Source organism: Sinocyclocheilus anshuiensis, unplaced genomic scaffold (genome assembly GCF_001515605.1).
Source record: "Sinocyclocheilus anshuiensis isolate Anshui unplaced genomic scaffold, SAMN03320099.WGS_v1.1 scaffold1160, whole genome shotgun sequence".
Classification (NCBI taxonomy): Eukaryota; Metazoa; Chordata; class Actinopteri; order Cypriniformes; family Cyprinidae; genus Sinocyclocheilus; species Sinocyclocheilus anshuiensis.
The window spans coordinates 267,186-290,212 of NW_015552641.1; the positions used below are offsets into that span (position 1 = coordinate 267,186).

Sequence of the window (23,027 nt, forward strand, 5' to 3'; positions counted from 1 at the left end):
AAGTTACATTAGTCTGCTTTTTAAGATACAAACATGAGCAAACAATAATGAAAAAATGCCATTGTAAACTGTTTTTGCTCCAGAACTAACATAGTAAACATGTAAAAACTTTTATGTTGTATTTTAACATGTGGAAAGAGAAAAGTCTGATGGTTAACTCATGTGGAATTGCTACTCAATAGAGCATACATGTTTTGAAATATGCAAAGGATTGTTCTATTCATGCAAGTTCCATAGAAGCCAGAATGTGCAAATGACAATAGTCATTATGTCTGTGTGTCAGAACAGAGATAACATCTCACGATGGCATCATTCGTGAAGTGCCATTTTGTATAGGGTAAACACAGCAAAGCAGAATAATTAAAAGAGAAAATAAAACGAATTAAATCATAAAATAGTCTGTAGTCAAGGTTAAAGAGCTTAAACCACAGTATGTTTACAATGAATTAGAAAACTAACTCTAGCTTGTGAAAGCACATCAATTGCAGACACTCCCAATTCTTCCGGGAAAAAAAAGAAAAGTTTTTTTAATTCTCATTAAAAGTAATTTAGCATGTAATTGAATCACAAGCAATCTTTCAAGTCAAGTTGACACATTTTTCAAATGTCAAAAGTTACCTGAATAAAAACAAAATGACCAACTACAATCATACAAAAATAGGTAGGCCATACATATATAGTTTATGCATATTGAAAGAGCACAAAAATCAATCAATAATGAAGCAATGGAGAATACCTTTTAATAGCTGTCTGATGTCATCAACGACCGTCCCCATCTCTTACTCTCTGAGTAAGACTCCAACAGAAATAAAGCCTAATAAAATATGCTGATGTCAACGATTAAAGGTCAAAGAAATTCTGAATGAACTTGTTGGTCACTTGTTACCCCACAGCATGAATTAAAAGTGTAAAATAAAAAGGAATCGAAAGAGATATCCACACACACACATGGTTCGCGGAGGGGAGAAGAAGAGGAAGTGCAAAGCACATTGCTCTGAAAATGAAGCGAGCCTAAAGAGATGTAGGCGAACTACTTTGTGACACAATGACATGAGGCTTAAATTAATGTCAACTTAATTTAAAAAATATTACTACTGAATGTGCCTTTGCCACCATATTTTATTTTTTTCACCATCCACCCATTTAAAATACAATTGAGTACACCGTTTTCAATTTGCTATCATCGCTTTAAGTGTTGTCGTTTGTAACGATTTGACAGCAACGGCCGAGATCAAAACGCTGCACTTTTTTTTAAATCATATTGTTTGCCCTAACCACTTCTCTTATCATGACCATCGATCATGACTTCACCATCAGCGGTCTGATGTGCAAGTAGTGGCCATGATATCTCCACGTTGAAAGACTCAAAATGTTTATAGAAGGTATAGGCCTACGGATGCTAGTTTGTTTAAATGATCGTTGTGTTGCTCGGGTCACGTGCGTCTACTGAAATATTAGCGTTTTATGCTAATGTTTACGACTTCACTGTTTTTCAAATGGGACAAGCCCATCGTAACACATCTGCCCCATGGCGACCGGTAACGTTGATATTTGTGAGCAACATATTAAAGTACTTTATAAATCTACTACTCACCCTGAACTGTATGAATTAGTATTAAAGAGTGCTGTTGTCAATATAATCTACCTCGCTACCGGGCTGCACCCTGACACTGAGAAAAACATTTATATTTATTTAATATTAATTAATATTTTTATTGTAATGAGATTTACCCCTGCAGCTCATTTTTGTTGGTTAAATTGTTGATTGTAAACTGTTTTGTCTTGTATAACACCCCGGTCTGCCCTACACTTCCTCAGTCGAATGACTCTTGTTCATGCCGTGCAGTCTCTCTGATTCATTTGCATCATATCACAAAAGCTTTTCCTTACCTTTCACAATTGTTTGCAAAGTTTCTGGATCAGCAGTTTGATGCTGAGAGAGCACTTAATGCATGTGAAAGACGAAGGACTGCATCACATTGGGGCAGCACAATCTCAGTCTTTACATTAAAGTTATTACATTAATAACTGAATTTAATCAGAGCAAGGACAATTTAGTTTAGGGTAGGCTATTATATTTAGGGTAATATATATATATATATATATATATATACACACACACACACACACATATGTGTAATAAAAAGAAAAAATTAAAGAGAAAAAGAGAAAATATAAAGAGAAGAGAATTAAAGAATTTTAAAAAGATAGTTAAAACAAAAACATAATGTAACTTTTTACATTTTAAGGAAGCCTCTTAAACAGGGGGCCTTTAGCCCAAATATAAAAATCCTAAACAGTTTTTTTTGTCTCAAAATATATATGATAATTGAAGGGATTCTCATTAGCTAAATAAGTGTGCAGTCAAAAAATGATTAGCCTATATGTTAGATCTAATTTAATCAAAATCATCATTGCACATGATGACTTTATGGTTCATTTTGCATTTTGCATAACAACAAACAAGTGTTTAAGAAAGTACTATTGTGTATTTTCCTGTTATTTAATGTGTTTGGAGAAAAAAACAATCAAATGAATATTTTACCCTAGGGACCTTTATACATTATACTAACTAACACTAACACAAGCCTTGCCTTGAAGACCAAATGCAATAGCCTACTAGATTTTTTTTTTTTTTTTTAAATGATGATTGCCTATGAAAAAAGTCATTGACACGATGGTATGGTGTTGTGGGCTGTTTCCAGAACATTGCTGTTTGGTTGCTGTGGCATTGCTTGCTGGTTGCTTTCTGGCCATTTCAAAAGAGCTCACTCAAGTCAATATAGAATCACATGATTTTCTTTTCCCCTTTGGCTTTCGTTTATCCTTCAGTAAAACTCTATTTTCCACCTTCTAATCCCACCTTTTATCATCTGTCTAGCTGTTTGGAAAAGTACAGTTTTGCTAACAAATACAAACAAGCCACACAATTTAAGGTATAATTTTTGCAGATGGCACACGGAGAGTTATGTACATAATACTTTGGGTTTCATTTAATAGGGTTTGAAGTTTGTTCAAAGCAAAATCTACTGTACAGCATCACGATAATCTAGTAAAAAAAAAAAATACTTTGTGGAAGATTTAATTCAATGTGTGGCTCTAAATGTTAGAGCTCATATTCAGTATTTTGTGGTATTTGTCAGTTAGTTGGGTGTAAGACGTTGTGCACAGGTACAGGGTGGAGGGAGATCATGAAAGAAAAACATCTGAATGTAAAAGGGGGAGCGGAATTCCAAGGAGAGGACATGACCGAATGACCCCTGCGTCACTGTCCCTGCAGCTATGGCCCCGTTGTGAAGGTAGATCGAGGAATGAGCGTGGCCCTCCAACATGAGCACTGCCTCCTGCCTGCTGGGCACAGCCATATGAAAGGATCTTGCCTTTGTAATCCACCCAGGATTACACCTCCCAACAATGCACAGCTGAAAGAGCGACAAAGACCCAGTATCAAACACAGGCCTAGGCTGATGAGAGGAACCTGCTATGATCTCCTACCACCAACACTGCCATCAGCGCCTCGCATCTCCCCAAGAGAGCTCTTTTAGCATTCGCCTACTCCTTTCTTCTGTCCCCTTATCTGGGGACACAGGCTTTTTATCTCTGCATTCCTTTTCATTTGCGTTTCACTTGGGGGAGGGGCAGAACTGTCATCTGAGAGTCCCCCCCCCTCTCAACTGCCCCGACCTGACAGAAATCACACTCCAACATGGTCACACACCCCTCTAGAGACCAGGGGTCAATATGAAGGCACTGGAACAGTTTCAGAGTTTGTCGTCTTTTCCATTATGAGATTCAATTACTAACAATTGGCTTATAATGCCTCTCCTGTTAAATGGTATGAAAACATTTCTGCCCGTGCAAAGCCTTGGGCTCATCTCTGTCACTGGTTTGACCCTTTGAACTCAGTTCTGCTCCTTGCTGCTAATTAACCTCCCCACACATGCACAAGACACTTCAGGCAGGCAGCACTTAGAAGCTGTTTTTGTGGGTGTTTAAGGACCTGTGTGGTAAATATTTCCAAAGTAGATGGGGGGAAAGTATGATCGTTTGTCAAAGAGTTTCCATGGTATCAGTGTATGTCAACACCCACATACCAATCATGGTGAACTTAGAGGAACAGTTTTCACTAGCTCTTGAGTAGAATAAATTCAGTTCTTAGTTTTCTCTTATGCTAATGGCTAAATTGTATAGGACCATTTGAAACTGTTGAAATGGATAGTTCTGGGAACCTCTGAGCCGAAAAAGTTTGAAATGAGACTTTTTCAGAGAAACCTCTATTCATTTGCATATGCTTAAAGGGTTAGTTCACCCAAAAAAGTCATCCTTATGTTGTTCTAAACCTGCATGCATTTCTTATTTTCTGTGGAATAAAAAAAAAAAAAAAATTCCAGGGTTGTTTTTTTCACACAATGAACATCCCCATGCTGTCCGATGCTGTTTTGGACCCCATTGACTTTCATTGCATGGTCAAAAACAAGTTAAAACATTCTATTTTTTTTCTTTTGTGTTGAAAAGAACAAATAAAGTCATACAGGTTTGGAACAATATGAAGATGAGTAAATATTGACAGAACTTTCATTTTTGTGTGAACTATCCCTTTTAAACATAATTACAGTCAATATTTTCCTCATGATGCCACAAACACAAACTTTCAAATTGTTTAACTGATTTAGCTGTGGGAAGGAAAAATATGAATCAAAAAATAATATCATGTTGATTTTATTACTGAAATCTGATACTTTGGTTTTGTAGCGTCAGTGTGTCATGCTGCACTCATATTCTGCTGGCTGGAATATAAAGCCTTTGGGATTCTGAAGGGGGCGGTTGGTTGTATCAGTATCCACTAATATTCAACCTTCACCACCTTCTAAAAGAGACCAGGGAGGCAGTCCATGAGATCAACGATCTGTCACTGATAAAATTAACTGTCAGCTTTCATTTGTCTCCCTCTGGCACGCACTACTTGCCTCTCTAAATCATATGAGTGACGGAGCACCGGTTACACTTTGCCAAGCTTTAAGATCCCTACAAACAAAACCACATGCAGGAAATTTGTCAATTCAGTTATGACAAAAACACTGTAGTGTTGGTTTTGAGAGTAACTGGCAATTTTCCAACTCGCCCTCTCTGAGCAGGTGCAATAACTTCACTTCTCTCTCATAATCTAATCGGTGTTATACTATAAAAAAAAATCTTGCACATGTTTGTTTTTACACTGCCTAAGCCAATATCTGTTGGTTGTTTGCTGGCAACAGCCCAGCTCGTGTGCTGCAGGGTCTTTGAAGCTTTCCCTCTCGGTTACTCAGCTTATAAGGCGGTGGACTGATTATATGGCCTCGCGAGGACATGGATACGATTGAGCGAGAGGGGGAGGGTCATACGGGTCTGTGTGGAGAGCACAAGAGGAAGGCTTCCTGTTCTTCCTGTTTTCAGCTAGAGGAGGTGGCTATCTGCATATGGCCACTGTCTTAGCTGTTGACTGTATGTCTGTGAAAGACAAGAAGACATATAAAATGACCCCCTGACCCCTGTTTCAAGCCCATGAATAGTGTATACAGTATTCTTTTATCTCTTTGAGGTCATGCACCCCAGCAGAGTGACATGCTTCAGAGGGACTTGAACAAGACTCAGGAAGTCAAGCCAGGCATTTGATTTGTAAAAGACCCTCTGACAAGCACACCCAGCAGGGAGAGTATATACCTTGCAAGCTTCAGATCTGCCCTAAACATCACCTTAAAAAGTGACCTGACAGCAAAGGCGGTGTACCTGTAATATGATTTTTGTCATTGAATTTTTAACATGAAATTTCTCCTTTTTTGCCCATTACATTTTATTAAATACTGGAGGTAACTGTTGTTGTTTTTAATAAATTGTGAAATATAATTTATTCATGTGATGGCAACACTCAGTTTTCAGCAGCCTTTAATCCAGTCTTCACTGTCACATGATCCTTCAGAAATCATTCTAATATGCTGATTCTGTGCTCAAGATACATTTTTATTATTATCAATGTTGAAAACAGTTGTGCAGGATTTTTTTTCAGGATTCTGGATGAATTGGAAGTTTCAAAAACATAAAATATTCACAATTTGAAATTGACAATTTGTAATATTATAAATGTCTTTACTGTCACTTTTAATCAATTTAATGCATCCTTGCTGAATGAAAGTATTAGTCTTTAAAAAAAAAACCTTACTGACCTTAAACTTTTGAATTGTAGTATATATTGTCCTTGCAGGGAGATTTAAATATCTATACAATTTTCCACTAAATTATCAAATCTATCAAGTAATTTTTGCCAGCAACGTGATATACCATACTGTGGCATCATTTATCAGTATGTACAGTGCACCTTTTTTGAAATATGTGCCAATCTTACCCAATGTAATCTTAAAAACAGTCACTCCACTATTTCACAAAATTACCGACTTTCTGATGACTATTGCTGACTGCCTCTTTCACAGATGCACATTTATTTTCTCTCTCCGCGTCTTTCCACACATAGCCTATTTCTTTATACGCATTATTGTTTGAGGATGCTATTTTTATCTTCTCTTAATTCTCCGATGCTCCTCTTGCCCCACATTCTGCAGTGTGAGCCTTTTCTGCACACTGACAATCTGGTGAAAAACAGCCTCCTCCTCCAGGCTGACTGAACATCTGTCTCTGCAGCACTGTAGCTCTTCCACTGATGCCCACAGATGGGAGACCCATAGGAGCCCAGAGCCACACAACCCAAAAGAGCAAGCAACAAATACTAGATACTTAATAACTTTAAGTAAACATGCAACATTGTAGCTTTTTTCACCTTCTGGCTGACCAACTGATATATTTGAATTGGATTTTTGAAGTTTCATTTGCATGGCCGTTTCAACCTTGATGTTTGTGTCATTGTGGCATATTTATGAATTTTCATACTGAAATAAAGATGTTTTTAATCAGCAGCATGTCCTTACCACCAGTGTTTGTCATTTAGTTAGTTGGACTGTCTTGGGATGGATTTAACTAAAATTGGGCATACTACAATATAGCTTAAAGCATAATAGTAAAATTAAACTTATGCAGGTTTCGCCAGTTTGTCATGATTTCACCTTTATTTAAGTGAAATTTTCAGTTGAACTAATATCTAAACCTCAATAGCAGTTTCATTTAATTCATTCATTTAAAATGTATTATTGTCTATTTTTACTAGACATTCAATTCAGTTTTCAGTTTGTAGTAGATAATTAATTTTTGAGAGAGATAACACTCTGATTGACCTCTCATTCCCTGCTGGACAGGCCTGTGGCTTTTGTGTATTAATTTAGGCCTGAACTCTCAGTGAACCTGGTCAGTGGAGAGGGTGCTGACAGTGCGTGGCTGCTGGGGCAAATACTGTGCAAACCCAACACCCTGGGTAAATATTGGAGCAGTCCGTCAGATGATCAGGGAAATGAAACCTTGCAAACTTTCTAGAAGAATTGAGGCAAATGGAGATAGTATCTAAGGTTAAACATTTTTTCTCCCTGTAATTGCTCACCTCTTCGCATACATTTTAATCTGATGCCCCCAAAAAATATTAAATGAAAAAATACACAGATTTACAGTAAACTGTTTATGCAAAACAAAGGCCATTTGTTTTATTTCTTAGTGCATTATTATAATCTACAGAATTTGTTTCAATATCGATCACTCTTCTTTATGGCCTTGGTTAAGAAATGTACAAATTAAATGAATGGGGCCTTATAAATTATCTTGTTAGAAAGAGTTAGAAAGGGTCTTATCCTTTCTTAACCTGCAGTATCATTGTGCTGTGCCAAGTAGGATTGAAACCTCAAATCTAGTCAGTGAGTGTTATACTGAGCACCAAGGAGTGTTTACATGTTTCGAGAGCCTGTAGGCACAAAAAGGTGAAAAGGTCATAGGAAGCCACCTGGTGTGTAATGCAACATTCCTCTTGTCAAAATATACAGACTAGAGCAACACTGATTTAAATGAGCTCCATTGTATTGCAACATCCTCTGACAAAGGACACAATCATACCAACATCATGAAGAGCCTTTTAATTAAAAGAAAATCAATAAATTGATTTAAATAGGATTAAATCCACAAACATGTTTGAGAAAAATAAAATGTATTTAATTATCAGAAAGTCACTGGCCAGATTGTTTTCTAAATACATAAACATGTCAGTCTTTTCTACATTTTTTTACTCTTTCAACAAAAGGATGAATCAGTAGTGCAAAAAAGGATATCAACCTGATGACAGAAAAAAAATAACACTTAAACGTCTTGCTTTGGACCATTAAGCATATACCCTGTTAATGCATTTTGAACCATGAATTCGGTAGCTCTACACTCTTAAAAATAAAGGTGCTTCAAAAGGTTCTTCAAGCGATGCCATAGCAAATAACCATTCAGTCAAAGGTTCTTTAAAGAACCATCTCTTTCTTACCTTTTTGTAATCTGAAGAACCTTCTTTTGCCACAAAGAACCTTTTGTGAAACAGAAAGGTTCTTCAGATGTTAAAGGTTCTCTACGGAACCATTTAGACAAAAAGGTTCTTATATGGCATCGTGAAGCACCTTTGTTTTTAAGAGTGTAATGCAGCAAAATTGAGTATTTTGCGTTATATATAAAACATGCTAGCGCATATTTTATGCTTTGCTAAGACAGCAGAATAAGTTAAGAAGTTCTCCACAGCACAATGATGAAATGTAAGTTCGTTTGCCACAAAGGCAAGTAATCATCAAATAGCAGTGGAAGAGTCTGAGGAAGGCGAAGCACCCGGGGATGAGCTGTTTGAGTTGTCTGCGCTTTGACCAGCAGAGCAAAGAGTCACACGTTTAATTACCGGGGCTGTTCCTTCCTTCTCGCGCTTCTTCTGTTTCATTCTGCGATTCTGAAACCAAATTTTAACCTGCGTTTCGTTCAGTTCGAGGGTGGCGGCCACTTCCACTCTGCGCGCCCTGGTCAGGTACTTGTTGAAGTGGAACTCCTTCTCAAGTTCGGTGAGCTGCTTGGTGGTGAAATTGGTGCGTATTATGTTCTGCTGGCCGTGGATCCCATATTCATCGACTTTAACTGAAAGAGACAAAATTATGAACAAAAAAGACTTAGAAACCTCAACTGACATACTTTTTAATATTACGTACTTCAATTTTTGCAGTAGCCATTGTAATTAGCCTTAACTCACCTGTTTTAGGAGGGTTCCTCTTGACTTTCATCCAGTCAAACGTTGGCGCTTGTTTGATGTTCGTCTTGGAGTCGCTGTCACTGTCAAGGGAGACCTGGTACTTGCTTAACGAACCATAGCCGTGTGGTTCCTGTTCTTCATAGGGATATGACTGATAATGGCTTGCAGAGACCGAGCCAGGCCTGCAGTTAGGTTCACTGTACGTTCCCATGTTGGTTCCCATGTTCACGACAGAAAAAGCAGGGGACTGAAGACGCAAGTGGTCATCTGCTTGAGTGAGAACGTGTTGATGTCCATAGTCCGAGAGAGGAGGTCGAGTTTGCTTGCAAAAATTGGTGTGTCCAGTTTTCCCCATGTCCATATTGATATGGTATTGCTGCGAATTAAGTTGTGCGTAAGTTGAGCAATGAGTTTCGTGCCGTGCGGTAAAAGTGTTCCGTCCGACTGGCCGTCCCTCGGTAATGTAACTATTTCTACTTGCACAAGCACTTGCCGAGTATTCTTGGTCCATAGGAAAACACCGAACCTTCGAACTATAAGTGTTAGCACCACGGTTATAAATCGTATAATCTAAGTAGGAATTCATTGTTGACTGACCAAGCAAAATTGATTAAGCAGGGTCAATATAGGCTGATGTGTGGTCCCAGTGCCCCTACAACCTCTAAGCTGTATGTCAAACCACACAAAGTTCTATCCAAGCTCATATCAGTTAAGTGACAGATCATGTGACTAATTATGCACCAATAGTGTGCGACCTGCGGTAGCACTCTGGGCGTTGCAGGTGTCCATCAAACGATTCGTATTTACATGACAAACACATCAATCGAATCCACCCATCAATCTGATAAACTCGCAATGTAGGTCTAATGTGAATTAAAGCGAGCACAGCAGTTGTAACAACGGATTTAGCCTATAGTGTATTCGTTACGGCGAGGAGAACTGGAGTTGTGTAGCGAGCTATAAACAGGGTTTAAAAATTCATCGTAGGCTAGCCTACATAACCTACCATTTACTTGAAATAGTCAGCCTTTGAGTTTTTTGTTTTCTAGAGTTTCTTGTACTATTTTCAAATCTAAATTTCTAATTTAACTGGAATGAACCCCCATAGGCTATACACCAATTGCCTGAGATTGGCTTTATCTCTCTATCTCTCTCGAGATATATAGTGGGCCATCCTACTTTTTAAAATAGTGTTTATAGATATAATCTCCCATTAAAATAAGTTCGTGTGATGCTATAATATTTTGCTCCTACACAGAGGGAGTTTGGGAAACGTGTCTTTGGTTTCTAATAGGATTATTTCCTAAAATCTAAAGATACGAGTCTAGTTTAATTCGACTTTTTAGTTAAACCTAAAGCCATAATTTTACTTAATACAGGTGACAGACAGTCTCCATTCGAATACAGAAAATTATTAATAAGAGTTGTAAATGGTCACAGATAAACTGATTAGATCATTTCAAATTAACATCGGGAGAAGCAATAAATAGGCTAAATAAAAATAACAAGCACTAAATGTCAAATTCATAGGGCTATTAATTTTCACACAATAATTTTACTGATTTATTAAACACAGTAACGTTATTCAATCAATCAAGTACTTTAGCCTACTATGCTTATTTACCATTAAACATTGAAATACTATATGAAAGTGGCATTTAATCATTTCAAGGGGGGCTTTATTATAGGCTACGCTCTGGGAACATGACAGAATGTGGAAATTGTCCAGAAGAGACAGAGAATGCCATTAATCTGGATAGCCATACCCATACTACAGTTATTCTTCTTCAGTCATATTTGCGGAAGGACGTTTCACCTGAGGCACTGCCATGCATAAATCTCTTGAAGCTTCACTCAAGGCGGTGGTGGTGGGTGTTGGTCAGAGATGGTCCAGCTAAGAGAAACATTCTTTTCAACCTACAGTCTTTTTTTTGTCTCATCCTCCGGTTCTGAAACCAGATTTAAGTTTGAGTAAAACGACCATTTCCATACGTCTCCGCCTGCACAACTATGGGCTGAAGTGGAACTTCTCAAGCTCTACTAGCTGGTCACTTGTATAAAGCAGTACGTGCTCTTTTTGATGCAATGAATCCCGACGGGGGTTTCTTGTCGCTCCTGCGCTGTTTAAAAGCAAATGTAAACCAATTACTCTACATTTAGATCACATTTGCATCATCGAATAAATATTTTATTATTTTAATACATATTTTACATATTGATATGATTTTAGCTAACAATTCTTATGCCAACATTCTAATACTGTTTTGTTATTTATGTTACTGCTGGTCATTTAATTTAGATTCTAACTGCATTTACTCACCTCCAAATAACGCCGCGCTCCTCTTTGTCGCGTTTGCTTGAATTCTCATCCAATAAAATATGGGCTGGTGATACAGTGAACTTGCTGATTCCTTAAGTTATCTCCGATATAGTTTGCAGGAAGAAACACTGATGAGTTAGTACTGTCTTGATTGAGGATGGTGTACATCTTCCCATTGATATAACGTCCTCTTTCTTTATCTCGTTCACTATTCCATTTCACTGTAGGCTACTACAAGTTGGTCTTTTGCGGTCGCTGACCGAATATAGCTATTTGGGATGACGCATTTAGTCATTACGTTCAAATGCATAACGACTTTTTTACAAATAATTCCGCGACATTGTGAGGCAGACGTTCTTGTTGTTGTTCGTTATTTGCATTTTCTGGACGGCTTTCATCAGTTATGTTGGTCCTTTCTGTGGGGTTTAGCGAAACTCTGGCCTCTCGTGTCATGTGACAGTATGGTTCCGGTGGCCCGCTGGAAGATGACCTGCAGGGTCAGAGCAACACGGTGTGAGTCAGGGAACATGAATCCATCATCGCAACTAAAAGGAACAAATATATGAATAGTGTCTCTTTTGCGGAGTACGCACTGCCAGAAACCAGACTATCTTACTGTGCTGCTGACAAAAAATGGTCTGTTTTCTTCTTCATGATATAAGCTGCAAAAAAATAAAAAATAAAATAGGCTATCCAGTGTTATTCAGTGTGAACAAATCACAAAATCAAAATAGGGTGAATGCAATATAAAAAAGTAGCCTATTTTAAACAATTTTAAATGACACTCGGCCATAAAAAATGTGAAAAATAGAATATAGCCTACATGCACAAACAATTGCATAAAAAATATCCAACGATTCATGAGAAAACTTATACAATGTCATTTAACTAGAGAACATGTTTTCCTTTTAAATTTTTTGTTTTGTTTTTAACAGGTACACCATAAAACAAATTGAATTCAGGGTGTTGAAATAATTCTACACATTTAGCCTATTGTGTGTATCGAAATTAAAAGAGCCATGTGCACTTCTCATTCTCGGTTTATTTACAGTATACGTTTCTCTGAGGCATCTGCTTTTTGTATTGCTGGTGTATAATTTTTTTCTTTTGGCAATTAGAAAAGGGAAGACTTCATTCATCCAGAAAAAAACGTTTGGAAAATAGTTAATCACGAATCAGGGCAAAACAATAATGCCCTTGAATTATTTTTTCCCCGAATGTACAGCCAGATCCCTATTTAAAATCACTTAAACAATACAACGACGTCAATGCTTGTGGAAAATAAAAGTTAAAAGCATTTAAAATAAGAAAATGGTGGGTATTTGAAATTGCAAACGGCATTTCACTGTATTTATTTTTAATCGTAACTGGGATGATAAAAACAAAAATAACGAAGAAAGAGATTAGTTGGAAAAAAACAATGGGAAGGGGAGTGTGCAGTGGTAGCCAACAGAAAAACGCACAAAGCAGTGAACTCGTCTTGAACCTTAGCCAAAGTACTAGGGCGATTAATCACCCAGACAGATCCTTCGCCATTCACAAACTGTGAGCTTATTCTTCAGCAGCTTGATTCCGTGGAGAACTGGAATCAAGGCACAAATCAGAGGGACATTTACTAATAAATATATTTTATGTAAGTGTACAGGCTAATTCACTCTAATCAACAACATAAAAAAATAATAATTAAAAACCTTGCTGATAACAACAGCCTCTGATCATTGTATATTTTCAGCTCCACTCCGAAGTCCTACTGTAAGTGTCATTGAGTATGAGTTAGCCTATGTCTTCTTTATATGTAGAATTAAAATCAAAATATTTACCTCTCCATGATATGACGAAAAAAAGCGCAAAAAAAAAAAGCTTACCTATAAGTGATACAAGCCAAAGGATCGAGTGAATCAAATTTACGGGTAAAAACTGCAGAAGACCCCAGTGCAGTTACAAGATAATGTGACCCAACACTAATCAGATACACTTTAGAAAAGAACACTTCATAACGAAACAAAAATACGCTCTATTAGCCTATGCATATTCTTTTTAAATCCAACAATATCAGACTGCTGAAAGGATAACTTCCTCTTCTGGAAGAGGATTACATGTCTTGAACGTAAAAGCTGATGGAGGCAAAGAAGGATGTCTCTTGGAGTTAGCAATCGATATAAATTGAACTGCGAAACAAACAAACATTAAGCAAGATCAGGATGTTGCTCTGAAGCAGTATTGACGTGTTCAAGAGCGTTTACCATAAACTAAGGATGGAGAGATGTGTGCTATTTTCAATTAAACGGGTTAATAATGTCTCGTGTAAATTGGAAGTGTAAGTATATGTAAATACTGATACAGATGCTGCTGAATATGATTTTTTATATAGACTATAGCTTATATATACCTATATATATATACATTTACAAGAACCATAAAATGTTTTAGGTGCTTTAATATGTCAGCTAACATCTTTACCATAAAACTGTTGAAAACGCTTGTAAAGGGGACATCTGTTTCGAATTATTCGTGCATGATATTGTAATTAGTGATGTTGAAGATGAGAGAGTGCCGCTGTCTTGGGACGGTCCTGCGATCAATTCCCCAAAGGTCCAGGGGTCTTTGATCTCTCAAGTTGATCCATTACTTTGCTCATGTCACTGTAGCAGTGGGTTCGTCATAAATGGCATAAACTGGGTATAGTCACCACCAGACGAGCCAATAGGCCTTAACAATCCAACCTTAAACATTTATTGATATTACCCGTCCTTAACCCGTGACGTTCAGCCTACTACAATATACTTTAACGTAACGGCCACTTCGTTGCATTAGGCCTAATCATCGAGACTTTTTACATGAGCGCAGTCTGTTACAATAGTACAGCCTTATAAAATATTTAAGAGCATACTACACAAAACCTGCAATAAAATAAATTAAAATAATAATAATAATTTACATTCCTAACATAGATTATACGAATAAACGTCTAAGTAGGCTATACAAAAGAAAATGTCACATAAAGCTATTTATTCTGTAACAAATTTTTCGCAGTGAACAAATGTTAGAGGAACACTATTTCCTTACATTTGTAATCTAGTTTAGTTATCACGACAGGCTGAATAATAAAGTGTTTTCATACAATTATATTGAAATAAACGGATGCATTTTTATTCATGATAGAGCAGTGTAAAAAAAAATATGCATCTCAGTATTGGCCTTTACATGTTTTCTTCGAGTTAGGAGACACGACCGCTCCCAGCAACTACGTATCTACAAGATTTAGCTCTAAAATATAGGCTTACTCACAATGTGTGGTGCTTATGCTGTGCGGTTGCTCCTAGGTTATCCCTCTTGACTGTTCACAGCAATGAGGATAGCTTCTCGCGAAGGAAATGCCCCAATAAATTTCGCCCAAACTCAAACAAGTTAGCTCGGCGAAAAGCCAGTCTTGACGAATTGGCTGCGTCGCCTTTCTGCTCTGCAGCCTCCTCATTAATTATTGAATGAATCACGTGATATAGCAAATAAGGGATGCGGAACCAGTATCTTTACAGTTTTTATTTCATCCACCTCTTTACTATTCATCGTGAATTAGCTATACCTTTTTGTATCAACGAAAGAGTGAAAAAAGAAGCCAATTCTATTCAAGAAAGTAGACATATTCAGCAAAAATAGTAACCACACAGCACTACAATACGGATAAACTGACTAGCCTACTATTCCTCATTATTCATGCATTATATAATCTAAAAACAAAGGTAAATTCAGCTGACATCTCACAGTATTTCCTAATGTAAAAATTACCTGTTTCAGGTCATGTTCCTTCTTCTCATTGTCTGCAGGCTCTCCGTTTGATGAATAACGCGTGGAAAACGTGTCCTCAAAGGGTCACATGTAGCCTCATTGGGATACACTTGTTGCTAGAAAAAAAAGTAAAATCAGCATAATAAAACAGCATAATAAAAAGTAACACAGCAAAACAGTTTGTCAAACGACATAAACATCACATCCTCAAGTATTTTAGATTGTTGTTTATTATTCTTGAATCGTTATATACTTGTTTCATAAATGTTACTGAGCCTGTGCGTTATGAGGGATTCAGCTTTTTTGCGTGACATCTGAAAAAAAAAAAACAGTATTGTCTCCCTCTGAGAACATGGGAAAATACAAATACAAAACAAAATGTGGTGACCAAAACTTTTACTTGAATGATCCTGCAGAATTATTAAATTGGAATCAATTTCGCACGTTGTCGCATGAGCATTTGTCACCATATGACAAATGATGTAGCGCCATCAGGTGTCTAATTTTCAAGACCACCACATGTTTAGTTTTTTTTTTCAAAGCATGTCTCCAATAATGAGATAGATAGATAGATAGATAGATAGATAGATAGATAGATAGATAGATAGATAGAAATAGCAGTCAGTGTGGGTACAAAAAAGTGCATCACCAATTCCACTAGCGTTGGGTTTATGTCAACTACATATTCCCCAAGACACGAATTTGCGACTATCTATTCACACAAATTCGGATCTACAGGGTATATATAGATGACAGACATCATCGGTTTTGTTAAGCTTTGTTAAGAAAACAAACGTTACTGTTTACTGTGAATTTGTGGAAAACAACAACTATACTTGAGCAACAGACACTTGATTTTTTCACATTTTCACCCATGTATCACCAGTGCATCATCCCCATTTCAGTTATTTACTTTCCCATATACTTCAATATTTCTAATCCAACTTCTTTAGCTCTGCGTTATTAAACTATGCATCATTAAACTTTGCCCTACCAAGATCTATCTTCGTTATATTAATAATAGCTGTAAAAAAAAACAAAGCAAAGGCAATCCCGCAAATCTGATTCATTGTTTGTAGTTGGATGAAATTATTAAATGAGATAGGTAAACTTACTACATGCCTCACTCTGTTTTAGACAAACGGTGGTCCCCGTCTTGTTTCACGTTGTCTCTACATTTTCTTTGCCTCCAGTAAACACACTTTCACATTGTAAATCCATTTGTAAAATTTTACGTATTGAGCATAGCCTATAGCTTTTTTTTCTTTCGGACTTTCATTTCGTGTGTGTCTCTGCAGGACTATAGCCTTCCAACAGCTTCATTGGACACATCACACAATCTTTTGGGCGCATAACGATCGATTAAAGATGAAAAATTCAAGATAACCTTAAGCGAAATATCGTTTATCAACTTCATTAGGTATCCTGCTGCTGCACACTTCGATTAGTGCTTCCTGAACGTGGGATCGCACTACTATCGAATACAAACAGACCTCTAATACAGACCACTAATTAAATATTCACCCAGAATCCTTTTTTAATTCAGTTAAATTTAAAAAAATTGGAAAAATCATTAAAAATGTATGTTTTTGAATGACTAGACAAAATAAGCAGTATGGTTAGCCTATTTGTATGGTTATTTATATATTTTATTTTGGAACAAAAAAAAATAGCATACTTGAAATACATAATGCAAGAATTTTATATCTGAGATTTCAGTCACTGCTTTCAATTTTTATTTATGTTTTGCCATTGCAACAAAAGCTGAGAATGGTGCCAGCAATCACAGAACATAATGACCTCCGAATGAACTCTGATCCTTCACCATGCCCCGCACTGTCACTGTAGGCTATGTTTTCTTTTTCAATATCCTAATAATAGCGTTGATGTTTTCACATTTCCACCATTAATATTTCTACCATAAAGCTGTTCGTTTTTTCTCACTAGGTCTCATGACTATTTATTTTATGATTACACCCTTCCTCATAGTTTATTTAATAGGCTATTTTAACAATATTAGGCCTATTTAGATCTGGATCACACACCAAACCCAAGAAACGAAAAATATAAACCTTTAGAACTGCCCAACTGAAAAAGCTTCACATTTTCGTGGCTTTTAAAAATTTTCTCCCTAAATTTTGTTTTCATGAAAAACCTGACGCATCCGAATGTCCAGCTATGCAGAATGAGTAAGAACCTATCGGGAGCTCGGTGTGAGGCGGGCCCTGCTGGTGATGAAGCAACATTACATCAATCTAACAGCAAAATTAGCCGGTCACAGACATGGTTTTTATTTATGATTCAAGCAAAACGATATTCATAATAGCAGAACTTTTAAAATAATCTAATCTTTTTAGCGTTGCCTCGACTAATCAATTTACTTGCTCGTACAACTCTTCCAACAAAGTCTGTCCCTCTCAAATATGTCGTTTCAGTACAAAAAAATGCCTTTGGGAGAATTAGACAGTACTGACTGTTGAGCGAAAATGTAGATTACCAGCTAGTCGTTTTGGCATGCACCCTGTGCTTCTCTGGGAAGGCATGTGTGCCACTCTCGTCTCCTGACCTCGGAGTGATCCCTTCCCAATGAATAATTGATGAGAGCAGCGCCCAGATTACCCCTATCAATATGCAAAACACATTATAGGGGTAAAATGGGACTTTAATAGTTATGAATCGAGGAACCGTTTCTATCACGAGCAAATTGTAGTTACAATCTTACATCCACCCTATCTTCTTTTTTTTTTTTTTTTTTAAAACAAACAAATTTTTTTTTTTTTACACAAAACAAATTCTCTTATCTCCAAAATGTTACACTTATTTCAAAAGTCCAGACATACAATAACAGGCAAACACATCAAAGTGGGTAGAACAAAAAATTATCTGTAATTTTTCAGATTGCTTGATTGATACCATTACACAATTTACCATGGAATACCAACAAAATCTGCATGTAACACCTCTCTGCCTGTATTATTGTTTAACCAGAGAAAATGTTACTATTCTTAATTTTTGGACATCTGCTGTGAAGCCTATATGATTTTGTAAAACTGAAAGAATTTTTTTAACTATCTCTGCAGGTATTCATTAAAATATAAGGACGACATATATTCCACAATCCACGCTAAATAATAAACCGGTCCAACCTTGCACTTATTGGTTGAAAAATATGCAGCAACACATAATGATTAATTTTTTTATTTTTGTATCTTTTTTTTCCGAGTCAAAATCCATCGAAGTTTACATATGTATTTTTATCATTTTAAATCTAACAAGTCAGCATTCTCTGACACTTACAAATCTTTGAACGAAATTGTAGCTACATTGGCTAAAATGCGTGATGCTTTTTTGAAAACAATTAATTAAATGGCCATCTGTAGCCAAGGAAGAGACTTACTTGAGAACTACAAAGAAGACTTCTTATCGTTTCACATTCAGCAGAAATATTATGAAAATGATTGTTGACAGAAAACAGAGTCAGCATGGGATATTACGACTGTCCAGTTTGAGAAGGTTCCGCATGCTGCCCACAACCTTTAGAATCCCGCTGAAGCAGTTAAACAGTCAGTTACATTCAAGAATGTGAATTATGTAGCACATTGTCAACCCCCCAAAACCATAAAACTAACTTTATGGACCTCACGTGCCTTACCAAGAGCTACATGTTGGTGTTATGGACTGGACTTCAGAAGAAAATAGTTGGGGTAGATGATTTGTATGTTGTGTTTCATTCAAATAATGCAGATTGTTAAAACAACCTAAAGATCGTTTTGTTCATCCGCTTTGAGCACTGCGAGGTAAGTCGAGGGGTTGAGTTATTGTTGTGATGTGACACACAAGAGCTGAGTTTGAATATTGCCATATTATAAACCATTTTATTCTGTAACGAGATACAAATGTCCTCGCAGAGCGCAGCAAAAACTGAATGGAATATCCTTTGTTTTATTAGTCGTACGCACTATGACTCATTAATACATATAGCTTTCATTTAAGAGCAAAATAATTATTTAAAGTGTAAAATATAAATGCGATGTACTGGTGGGTAAAATGAGTTGCCGATGTAATGCATGGTCCAACGTTGGGATCACTCACCAAACAGGCCTACAGACAAACAGAGACTTTCATGTATATGACTGAGAGAAAACTTTATTTTTCTTTTTGGAACAATTCATGTTCAGTTTAGACACAAATACAAAAAATGGCAGAGATACCATCAACATGTCAATGACAAAACATTTTTCTCCAACTTTTAACACAGAACGTCCATAACTCACGTTGTGCACTACAAATAACATATTGGTCACTACTGTATAAAGACATTCTTCATAGGACATCTCACGAGCCCAAAGTAATCTTGTGCTGCAGCCTAAGTACACAAATGTAAGTGCGAAAAGATTATTTTTCTCGCAGGTATCATCTACGAGAAATCAAAAAGCCCGGCACATAACAAGAATATAGCATGTTGCGTGAAGAATACATGACGTTTCAATACAAGTTCAAGGATACAACAAAAGTTTCTCTATTTTACACTATCATTTAAGATAGTTGGGTAGTGCGAGTTGTACTGTACATCATTTTTGTAACAGGTCTAGAATACGTTGCACGAATAGCTCACATGGAACATGCTTTCCTCCACGAATGTATAAACTTGACACACTTGACATTCACACTCATTTAATGGCAATTGTAACTAGCTTAGCATATGTGATAACAATATTCAAAAGCTGGCAATTTTGAGCTGCATGGGGGAATCACACGTCGTCAGGTGATATCAACAAGCTGAAAGGTGCAGCGCTGTAACAGTAGTCGAATTTTCCAGTTATTATGAAATGATTTGATCAATTTTGAAATGCACTCCCCGCCGTAGCTAAATTCATACTTTTCAGTTTATTGTCCTTCTTCCATTTCATCCTGCGATTTTGGAACCAGATTTTAATTTGCCTCTCTGAGAGGCAGAGAGCGTGAGCTATCTCTATTCTCCTCCTGCGCGTGAGATATCTATTGAAATGGAACTCTTTCTCCAGCTCGAGCGTCTGGTAGCGAGTGTAAGCTGTTCGAGCCCGTTTTCCATCAGGTCCAGTCATATCTGGCATAAGCAAGGGCAAAGAGACAATGAGCAAACATCACCAAGCCATCAAACGGAAATGAACCTAAATGTCTGTTACATTTTGGATGTTGGACTGCTGGCTGATTCTAGATTGTATTCAAGGCGACGTGCAGCTAGTAGCCTACCATTGCATTTTATGGCTTTACTGCTGCACAATAGTTCTACATGCAGTCACCTCCCAGAGAGTGGTTATTCTCTATTTAACCTATACTTAGGTGAAACTAATGGTCCGTCTAAGCATTACTGTTTTGTAAGACAAACATTAGCAGGCTATTAAACGAATATGAAAATCTGAAGAGCAAAACATGCATTTAATCCACGCATAACCTAAACGTACGTAAGAAACAATTATCATCAAAATAATTTAATTTGATCATGCCTAAATAAGAGATAATAGAGATGTGTATACCATGGTTAATGTGCAACTTCCTCATCCATGGGAATATCTGTGGAGTTTGACCGTCGTTAGGTGTTGTAGTCGAGCTCGCCACAGATTCTTGCTTCTGCGTACGTGTGGTGGTGGTGGTCTGTGCTCCATCCTCAGTCTCGGACGAGACATTGGTCTCGTCTGTGTCCGCAAAATGTGTGCTGTTGCTGCTGGTGAGATTGTTGCTGTTGGTGAGTCTGCTGTTGCCGGTTGGTGTGCTCTGATCAGATGGAGGAGAGGAACCCTTCAATTCCAGAGACTCGCTGGTGGCACAAGACAGGGGATCTGGAGACGAGAGCGAGCAGCTCGACTGTCTGTACCGGGTCTCCTGACCCGGATTTTGGAAAGCATGAGAATGATCTCCAACCGCTTCGAAATGGCCATTGTTGGGACGATTTACACTAAGGTCTATTCCATTGTAGTTGTAACCGAAAGACCCGGAATGCATGCTGGTGGAGTCCCTGTAAGAAGCGTTCATAGCGCCGTTAGTACCATAATTTAGTAACTGATAGTCAGACCCATTTGGATAGCGCCCTGAGAACGAGTTTAGAAAATAAGAGCTCATTTGGATGTTTTAAAATGTCTTGATTTGTAGATCTTGGTCGTTAAAATCCAGCGCAGCACAATTTATGATGTAATAATGAATTATAGCAATGCACTGTACTTCGTTTTTGCCATGTATGCGGCCAAATATGGGAGAGCGTTAGGGCATCACGTGCCTTTGTTGACCAGTCGTAAATTCTCTCTGATGACTTCAAGAGGTAATTCATGCTCTATGGTTACAAATGATGACGAAATGACGATCGTTAGGTTCAACTCAATGGTGCCTCCCCATCGCGCCACATCCCACGTTAGCGGAGGGCGTCACCTACTGGGAGAACTGTAAAATGACCAAACACCTGCCCATTTCTTGAAGCCTTTTACTGCATAATTCTGTAACACTGTGCTTTCACTGCATAGAACTAAGTCGTATTTCCTAACAGATTTACGATAAATTAAGGCAAAGTGTGAATATTTCACATCGTTTGTAAAAATGCAATTTCTGTCTCTCAAAGCAATCTTGGGTGCGTCAGCGACTTCATTTAGTCATTCAATTATATGAATATGTGTCTTATTAACATAGGTTAGTCAACCTAGATATTAATCGCCAAACCAAGATGTAGATCTACAAAAAAAATAAAAATAAAAAAATAAACTGGCGAGATTATTATACAATCAAACTGGCCCGTTTTACCAGCAGCAAAGCTTCAAGGAGCAGTGAAGAGATGGAAATATATATATATATATAGCCTAGCATATGTATATCAGATAAATTATTTTGTGTCTTGAAGAGTGCCTTACACCAACGCATATAGGCTGATTATGAAATGTCTCTGGCCTCATTATACCAGAGAAGATGCCCATGTACACATAAAGAAAAATAAACCACATTAATTGTTAAACAATCATTTTATTGACAAAATGACATTGCTAACAAAGTATGATATTATTCTTGGTGCATTCACATACACAAACACAAAAGTGACGACCCAATAAATTAAGCATCAAAATGTCCCATTTTCTCTTTTTTCTAGCACACAACGGACTGAAATACATATTCAATGTAAGGCCTTTAATCTCAAAATGTTAAACTTCGAACTTATGTTTTCTTTCAAATTATAGGCATTAGAATGTTCAGCAAGAAAACATTTGTCTCATTAGTTTAGATAGGCCAAATACAGCAAAATATATAACAGTGGTAAAAGCACCTCCCATATCTTTTACCGTCTTTACAGAGGTTGATTCAGACGCCTGTTTTAATGAAAAAGAAAGTCTTCTCTTGAAGCTTTTTTTATGTCAACATAACACTTAAGGTAGCTTTTTTTCTTGTTGGACAGACCAGTACTTATTAATTAAAACTACACGCTACATGTCATGTACAGTGTTTCTAGGGCTTCATAAACTGCTTTTTATCATTTATCCCGCCTTTCCACCATCCTCCTCTTCGCTGACCTTTGCGGAGTTCAGCACTATATTCTCCTTTTTCCATTTCATTCTACGGTTCTGGAACCATATCTTTATCTGTCGTTCCGTCAAACACAGAGCGTGCGATATTTCAATTCTTCGTCTTCTGGTCAAATATCTGTTAAAGTGGAACTCCTTTTCCAGTTCAAGAGTCTGAAACCGAGTGTAGGTTTGACGACCCCTGCGGCCAGTGCTGCCAGGCATTCCT

The 23,027-nt window shown here is 37.2% G+C and overlaps 4 protein-coding genes across 9 annotated transcripts in view; all 4 read right to left on the minus strand.

The window, feature by feature from the left end:
- Positions 1-1,968, minus strand: part of skap1 (src kinase associated phosphoprotein 1) — a 32,006-nt gene extending 30,038 nt beyond the window's left edge. Inside the window, exons 1-2 of one of the 6 annotated variants that reach the window (XM_016458441.1) lie at positions 1,891-1,968; positions 737-814 (exon numbers count right to left, since the gene is read on the minus strand). In XM_016458441.1, coding sequence (XP_016313927.1) covers positions 737-776 — 40 coding nt within the window. In that variant the 5' untranslated portion in view covers positions 777-814; positions 1,891-1,968. Of the gene's footprint in view, positions 1-736; positions 1,035-1,594; positions 1,614-1,645; positions 1,658-1,731; positions 1,788-1,890 lie in introns of those variants that run through there. The other 5 variants (XM_016458443.1, XM_016458444.1, XM_016458445.1 and 2 more) reach the window with 5 other exon arrangements.
- Positions 1,969-8,629: 6,661 nt separating this feature from the next.
- Positions 8,630-9,836, minus strand: LOC107666912 (homeobox protein Hox-B1b-like). Its single transcript, XM_016458424.1, has 2 exons — positions 9,176-9,836; positions 8,630-9,063 (listed from the first exon to the last, which is right to left on the minus strand). Exons 1-2 carry the CDS (start codon positions 9,759-9,761, stop codon positions 8,729-8,731), a joined length of 921 nt encoding a protein of 306 aa, XP_016313910.1. The 5' UTR covers positions 9,762-9,836; the 3' UTR covers positions 8,630-8,728.
- Positions 9,837-20,119: 10,283 nt separating this feature from the next.
- LOC107666910 (homeobox protein Hox-B5b-like) lies at positions 20,120-21,380 on the minus strand. The gene is made up of 2 exons (XM_016458422.1): positions 20,798-21,380; positions 20,120-20,367 (listed from the first exon to the last, which is right to left on the minus strand). Exons 1-2 carry the CDS (start codon positions 21,378-21,380, stop codon positions 20,120-20,122), a joined length of 831 nt encoding a protein of 276 aa, XP_016313908.1.
- Positions 21,381-22,771: 1,391 nt separating this feature from the next.
- Positions 22,772-23,027, minus strand: part of LOC107666911 (homeobox protein Hox-B6b-like) — a 1,341-nt gene continuing 1,085 nt past the window's right edge. Inside the window, exon 2 of the mRNA XM_016458423.1 lies at positions 22,772-23,025. Coding sequence (XP_016313909.1) covers positions 22,772-23,025 — 254 coding nt within the window. The remainder of the gene's footprint in view (positions 23,026-23,027) is intronic.

Coding starts and splice junctions, on each gene's coding strand:
- LOC107666912 (XM_016458424.1), bottom strand. CDS start 9,761: ATGAATTCCTACTTAGATTATACGATTTATAACCGTGGTGCTAACACT. Junction 9,064..9,175: donor GAGGAACCCTCCTAAAACAG/GTGAGTTAAGGC, acceptor TGTCTCTTTCAG/TTAAAGTCGATGAATATGGG.
- LOC107666910 (XM_016458422.1), bottom strand. CDS start 21,380: ATGAGCTCTTATTTTCTAAACTCGTTCTCAGGGCGCTATCCAAATGGG. Junction 20,368..20,797: donor GAAGTTGCACATTAACCATG/GTATACACATCT, acceptor TGCTTATGCCAG/ATATGACTGGACCTGATGGA.